Source organism: Apium graveolens, chromosome 7 (genome assembly GCF_009905375.1).
Source record: "Apium graveolens cultivar Ventura chromosome 7, ASM990537v1, whole genome shotgun sequence".
In the NCBI taxonomy this organism is placed as follows: Eukaryota; Viridiplantae; Streptophyta; class Magnoliopsida; order Apiales; family Apiaceae; genus Apium; species Apium graveolens.
Window position 1 is genome coordinate 26,439,795 of NC_133653.1, and position 7,471 is coordinate 26,447,265.

Sequence of the window (7,471 nt, forward strand, 5' to 3'; positions counted from 1 at the left end):
ACAAAAGCAAAACGAGAATAAGAAAAGAGCATGCCTTTTGATCAGCAAGATAGACAAATTGCTTTCTTCTCTTGATAATAGATTTGCAGCAATAAATGATAAGGGGTTCAACAAATGAGACTAAATTATGTTAAATAATATGAATTCCCTACATTACTCAATTTCTATATGCCACAAACCAACACATGCATCAACTCTCAGAAAACACCAAACAATTCTGGAGTAACAGTGTACTCCTCTTATTTGGTTCAGGTGCCGAGTAACACATTATTGCATCCGAGAATTTGGTGTTGGGGCAAGTTTAGCTAAAATTGGACCTTTCTCAAGTACCCACAACACTATCATCGGATTACATGAGTTGCAACATAGACAAGTTAACATTTAAAGTAAATAATAAAAGAGAGTGTAATTCAGATAAAGATAAGCTACGAACAAGATGTTGATCAGTTCCATAACTCCTTAGATACCTCGTGAAGAACTGAAATCAACGATTTCTCTGCTGAGTTAGTTGTCGGTGATACCCATATCCGATCACTAGTTGTATACTTTTAACCCATATACTAATCCCTGCAATTTTGTCTTTTCACCTTTCCTTTGCTCTGAAAATAAGAAAATTGCTCTGAAAATAATATTTCCCTTTTGATTTTGGTGGAGCCAAATTAATGTAATCGCCAGGAATAAAGATAGGAATGTCTATATGATTTTGCAGGGTTTGGTTTCTTCTTGTTCATGTTTATTGCTTCTTTGATTTCTTTTCTTTCATGTACACCATTGTCTTCAAAATATATTTTACATTTTATGATGAAAAACATAATACTTCTTGTTTTACAATTATTTCTTTACATGCGATACTTTAAATTGTACAAATTAACAAATTACGCGATTCTAAAATATACATGGACACATAATGATACTTGACTTTAAGACACCATGATCCTCTACTATAACAGGCGCCATGATCCTCCACTATAATAACACTACTTATAGCATATCAGGCCCTCAATATTGGTATACTTCAAAGATACCATGACATGATCCTCCGCTAGAACACAAATGAGAGCTTATTGTGTTACACAAATGAGAGCTTGTTGTGTTCAAAGAAGAGGGTACAATGTTCAAAACTCTTCCCTACCTTCGCAATAATCAACAAAGTGTAATATGATTAGGTTGTACAAGGTAAAAAGCAAACTGCCCCTGTAAAATTTGTTTATGTAGCTCTAAATCAGTATACCTGCCACAATAACAGGTGCAGAATGCAATCACTTATAACTGAACTTGACAAAGGCATTTAACTTCCTTCATATCATGCATGTCACATATCACATATATTCAATTTGTATTTGGACTTCTTTTAGTGCTCATAGTGTTTATTCACTACTTTGTTAGTGCAGTGAACTTTGCCCAAGTAGAGCAACACATAAACAACCAAAAAATAGACACAACTCTCTATTCCACATTCTACATATATATAGAAGACAGTTACCAAATAAATTAAACAGCCAATAAAGTCGTAAAAGACAATAACCACGTCTGAGTCATAGAGTCATAGCATCTGTTGCATCTCAATTCTCATACAAACAGTGTACTTTCTAATACATCACATGGCAACAGCTAAAATTAACAAACAAGAGGGGAAATGAACATAACATAAGCATCAAGAAAAGCCTCTTCTTGATTCCCATTTTCCAAAAACAACCTAGAACTCCCTACTTCTCTTATCACTGGTGAAATCCTGCATCACAATGTTCAAACAATTTCATGTTTAGCTAGTAGTAATATCTAAAAGTCAAACAAGTTCATGGATTCCAACATTAAATAGTTAAGTTAAGACAACTTTCAATCTAAATAGAAAATTCATGCTTTATCAAATAATGACAAACTTAAATTAATTTGCAACATACATAAGTGAACAATTGCCGTACATAAATTAAAGACTCAAACTTACAACAAAATTCATGGACATAACTGCTACATTTAGCACTGTTACTACCTAGTTATCCTGCTGGTCCGTCTTTTCATTGTCCAAGTATCTCATAGCCTCAGAGTGAATCCTTTGGCCAAAAATTCATCCCTAAAAGAATAAATATCTCGTAAACTCAATCAAGAAAAATAAATTAAACCCGTAAATAAGAATGAGCACGAGAACGAGAAAATAGCATGTCATTTGATCAGCAAGGTATAGACACAAATTGCTTTCACCTTAATAATATGTTAGTACCAGTACTTCATGACAAAGGATCAACAACAGAGAAAAATGAGATAAAATTATGTTCATTAATATGCATTCCCTACATTACCCAATTTCTATATGCCATAGCCTACATATGATCTCTCAAAAATAGTAAAAAATTAAAAAACTAGACGCTAAGGTCTGGAGTAAAAGTGTACTCTTCTTGCTTCAGCTTCCAAGTAAGTAAGCCATTACTGCATCCAAGATTGTGTTGGGGCAAGTTTGGCTAAGATTACACCTTTCTCAAGTAACCACAACATTATGATAGGATTATCTGACTTGTAAGACAGAGAAGTTAACATTTGAGGTAAACTAAAGAGAGCGCTATTCTGACAAAGTTAAGCAACAAAAAAGATATTGATCAGTTCCACAACTCCTTAGATACCTCAACTGAAAAAGCATATGCAGTGTAAAAACCTCTGATCTGTGTACAAGCCACCACAGTAAAGATATTCATAGAAATTATTATGGCAGAACCAAACTTAATAACTGAATTTCCCCCTTTCATCTGTACAAATTTAAAGGTTTGAAGTAACAAAAGAATTGAAAGAAGTGGAGTAAATTGTCTGATGCTCGATGACATGACCAGTAATCTCACCTCAAATATATAACAAACTAAAGGAACCTCTACAAAGAATTACGAAACATGAACATCTATGCAAGAAACCACAAATATCTAAAGTAACTGTAAGGCAATAAAACCGATAAATAGCAATAACTGCACACTTTTTACCTTCTCTCAATTTGATTCTTATCTTGCTTGTCTTTGGATGGCTTTTGTTCTGTAGGCTTATGCTGCAGTGGCTTATCCATTGTGAGCTTTAGGAGACTCTCAGTGTATACAAATGAGTTACACTCAACCGGAATCCCACGCATCCTAACCTTCCTGACTTTATTCTTGTCAAGGTCATACCACACAAGCTTTTCTGTATCGACCTCTAGAAGTACATCACTGCGACTCTTGGACAAAGCAATAGGGTGAAAAGACGTAAAAGATCCAAGTGTCTTGCGTTGCTTCACAGAAAGTGCTTTGTACCAGGTATTCTTATCTTCGTAAATCTTCATTATCCACACATCCAAATGAGAAGGGTAGTTATCTGTAATACAAAGGCATCCCCCAACATCAAGCAAACACCTGATATTAAAATCAGGAAAGGCAGGAAGTGACTTAATAGGAGGAAAGGGGACTTCCTTAAACTGCTGAAGTTCAAGATCGAAACCAACAATAAGGTCCTTGCAATTAGTCGGACTCCTCATTGCCGTCCAATGTAGAGATCCACTTGCAAAGATGCCCCTGTTTGAAGTGAAACAAACTTCAGGAACATTCTGAATCCGTGTCCATGCATTCGTTTTGAGGCTGTACACAATGGCCACTATGCCACGAAACCTAGAATAACACTCTGCAATCTTGAGCACCTTGTAATCATCATTGACCTCATCGTATCCAAATCCACACATGGAACTCTCAATCGGGGTAAAAGAAGTAGGAAATTCAGGTGGCGAATTTGCAATCTTTCTAGACTTCTTAGTAGTTGGATTGAAGAGAAAAACATCTTTCATTTCATTCTTAAAAACACAAATCAGCCCATTGGAAGCACCCACAAAATGAGAATCAACGAGAAGAGTCTTAATTGGATCATTAATTCGAACAACAGAAGCAGAAGGATCATCCAATGAATCGAAATCTGCCAAGTAAAACTTGTCACTTCCAGCATTAATAATAATCCCACCACCGATATTGCACTCAAGGGTTTTTTTAAGATGCTTCTTGACAAATGCATTGCTATCAATTAAAGAACACCATCCTTTAGACACACATCGACATTGAAGAAGAGGTTTAACAGGTAGGCGACAGAGTATCTCATCTACTAATTCACCAGGAAGCGACATACTCAAGAATTTTATGCTAGGGTTTAGTGACTGAAATGACTGAAAAAATGAACACAGATCTGCAATAAAAAGGTAAATAGTGTGATCATCCATACATGCACAAAACACACAACACCCATCAACATATCAACCAGTGTGGGAATAATCATTTTATAAGTGTTAATATGCATAAAAAAATCTGTAAGCTTTAAACTTACATACATCACACATTCAAAAGCTAAGATATACATTAACATAAAAGTGTTAACACGCTTGAAACATCTCAAATCTTGAATATATAAACAAAAAATAAGAAAACTACAGTAATACACAAAACCCATCAACACATAAACTAAGATATACAAAGTAAATGCATACATATAAACAAGATAAGGGGAATAATCAAGTTATAAGGCGTTTACATGCTTAAAACAACACAAATCTTGAATAAATAAACACAAACTGGATGATATATTTGTTTACTAAATATAGTAAAGGATGAAAAGGGTCGAGAGCATTTACTTACATAAGGTGGCTGCTGTGTGTTGTGAGACTCAGCAAATCACTTCACTTGTATGCGCTCAGCTCAGCTCTTAAATCCCAAATAATATCTCTCCACATCTCCACAACGATGTCGTTTAGTACTGTCAAGACAAGACCCACTTTCCTCTTGGAATGTACTGCTACACTCGAAAGGTTTAAACTAGAAAAGCAATAATGTGGGTGTTTGGGGAGCAGTCAGTAACATTCAATCTTATTCATGGTGTGTGTAATAAGTCAATGGGCCTTTTGACCACTACTTTTTTAGATTTCTTGGACCTGGCCCAACATATTGTATGGTTTCAAGTACTTTAAGGTTTCGATAAATGCCAGTTTTATACGAATCCCGGATTTAAGTGATTATTAATTCTCTATAAAACATTGAATTGATTCATTTTTTGAAATCTGATTAATTTTTATAATTTTTTTATTGTTATATATAATATAATATAAAAATACTACATTTATTTAAATATATATAATTTATGATATGATAAAAATATACTCTCTCTGTCCATTTCAATTGTTTACATTTTTTAGAAAGTGTTCGACACGCATTTTAAAGTGCATATAAAGTATAATTCTGTAATTTTATTTTACAATTTTCTTTTTATGAATAAAAATTAAAACATTCAATTTTTATTCAGAAAAAGAAAATTGTAAAAATAAGTTACATAACTATATTTTTTATGCACCTTAAAATGTGTGTTGACACTTGCTAGAAATGTAAACAATTGGAAGGGACTGATGGAGTATTTGTGTAACAAATAAATAATATAATAATAATAATAACATATTAAATAATATTTTAATATTAAAATATATCCGATTTTTAATCGGATTAATCCTAAATTGATAATTCAACCGATTAGGTCCGATTCCGTAGAGCACAGGAGGTAGTTGTATTTTATGGTCAAAGACATATCTCTTTGTTTATTTTCAAATATATTTTCTATAAGAGAAATACTTTAATTTATATAAATTTTCAAATTAAGTGATTCAAAAAATTCACTTGAGTTCAAAGAGGCCATTAGACTCCACCAGAACATGGTATTCCACTAGAACTCTACTGATGTGATAGCATATCAGATCTCAAAATTGCTCGAATTTAAAGACACCATCATCCTCCATTGGAACACAAATGAGGATGAGAGCTTATCAAAGTCACCATGATCCTCCACTAGAACATAAATCAGAGCTTATCGTGTTCAGAGAAGAGAGTATTATGTTCAAACCGCTTTCTTGCCGTCCCAATAATTAACGTAGTCGAATACAACTAGGTTATTTAATCCAAGGTAAAATGTGAAATATGCCTATCAAATTTGTTTATGCACCGAAATAAACATACCTGCATCATCAACATGTGAAGAATGGAATGACTTATAAATAAACTTGATAATACACCAGGACCACAATATGGACCTCTTTCAGTGTGCATCGTGTTTGTTCACCTACCTTTTTAGCGCTCCAGACTTATATGGCATTAGCTGCTGCAGAACTTTGCCCAAGTAGAGCAACACAGATATTGCAGATAAACAAACGCATCCTATCCATATTCAACATATATTCAAGAGACAGTTATCAAATAAATTAAACAGCCAATAAAGTAGCAAAAGACAATAACTACGTCCGAGACATACAGTTATAGCACTTGTTGCATCTCGATTTTCATACAAACAACAAACAGTGTACTTTCTAATTCAATCACTTGGCAACAACTAAAATTAACAAACTAGTGGGGCAATAAACAATAACATGAGCATCAACATATTTAAAGCCTGTTGTTGATTCCCTTTACCAAACACAATCTAGAACTCCCTAATTCTCTAACATCTCTGGTGCAATCCTACATCACAAAGTTATAAGAAAATCATCTTGTCAGATTACAGTAACATATATTATGATTCTAATTTTTTTATCTTTAACTGGTAGTAATATTCAAAATTCAAACAAGTTCATGTGGTTCCAATATTAAATAATCAAGTTAAATAATTAAGGTAGACGCCTTCAATCTCATATTGGTCCTAATTTCAACGAAGATTGTGCATTTATAAATCAAGAGGTAAAACATATCAGCTTCCTACAAAAAGCTCATGCTTTATCAAACAATGACAAACTTAAATTGATTTGCAACAGAAATAATGCACATAAATATATTAAAACTCTTAGCAAAACCTTTATATATAAAAGACACTACCTGGTTATCCTGCTGGCGCATCTTTTCATTGTCCAAGCATCTCATAGCCTCAGAGTGAATTCTTTGGACATAAATTCATCCCTAAAAGCATAAATATCTCGTAAACTCAGTCAACCAAAAAGCTTTAAACTCATAGAGAGAACGAGAACAAAAAAAGAGCATGCCATTTGGTTAGCAAGATATAGATATCAATTGCTTTCTTCTCAATAATATATTGGGACCAGTACTTGATGATAGAGGTTTACAAGAGAGAAAAAGGAGACAAAATTATGTTAATTAATATGCATTACCTACATTACCCAATTTCTATATATGCCACAGCCAAGAATAGGTGTTGGGGAAAGTTTAGCTACAATTGGACCTTTCTCAAGTACTCACATAACTATTGAAAGAAATCTGAATTGCAGAGAGTGAAAAGAAGAATTGAAGAACCTGAAAAATAGATCTCAAAATATTATCAATCCTGTCCCCCCAGATACTACAAAGTTCTCTATATAGCACATACATTCCACTAGATAGCCAACATAGCATAACAAACTATTTAAGAAAAGACAAGGAACACAACTCTGCTACTACAGTCCATTTATTACATCTGTTCTCATGTGAGGAAAATGACAATAAAGTAGAAATATAGA

At 33.5% G+C, this 7,471-nt stretch overlaps 1 protein-coding gene and 1 long non-coding RNA gene across 3 annotated transcripts; both read right to left on the minus strand.

Annotated features, from left to right (window-relative positions):
- Window positions 1–1,469: 1,469 nt before the first annotated feature.
- LOC141670475 (F-box protein CPR1-like) lies at window positions 1,470–4,842 on the minus strand. 2 transcript variants are annotated; one of them, XR_012554562.1, is made up of 4 exons: window positions 4,626–4,802; window positions 2,964–4,179; window positions 1,946–2,071; window positions 1,470–1,732 (listed from the first exon to the last, which is right to left on the minus strand). XR_012554562.1 is itself a non-coding variant. In XM_074476344.1 (4 exons), the coding sequence occupies exons 2-3, from the start codon at window positions 4,118–4,120 to the stop codon at window positions 2,032–2,034; spliced, it is 1,197 nt and encodes a 398-aa protein (XP_074332445.1). In that variant the 5' UTR covers window positions 4,121–4,179; window positions 4,626–4,842; the 3' UTR covers window positions 1,470–1,732; window positions 1,991–2,031. The 2 variants fall into 2 exon arrangements, 1 of the variants encoding a protein (XP_074332445.1); XM_074476344.1 differs by having other exon boundaries at window positions 1,991–2,071; window positions 4,626–4,842.
- A 629-nt stretch (window positions 4,843–5,471) lies between these two features.
- Window positions 5,472–7,098, minus strand: LOC141670476 (uncharacterized). The gene is made up of 3 exons (XR_012554563.1): window positions 6,837–7,098; window positions 6,095–6,185; window positions 5,472–5,987 (listed from the first exon to the last, which is right to left on the minus strand). It is a non-coding gene; the product is annotated as an uncharacterized LOC141670476 (long non-coding RNA).
- Between the last annotated feature and the right edge of the window lie 373 nt (window positions 7,099–7,471).

What these genes read in the sequence shown, in the direction of transcription:
- LOC141670475 (XM_074476344.1), bottom strand. Translation starts at nt 4,120, where the DNA reads ATGTCGCTTCCTGGTGAATTAGTAGATGAGATACTCTGTCGCCTACCT. An exon ending in AAGAATCAAATTGAGAGAAG is followed by an intron (nt 2,072 to 2,963) that starts GTAAAAAGTGTG and finishes TTATTCTTTTAG; the next exon opens with GGATGAATTTTTGGCCAAAG.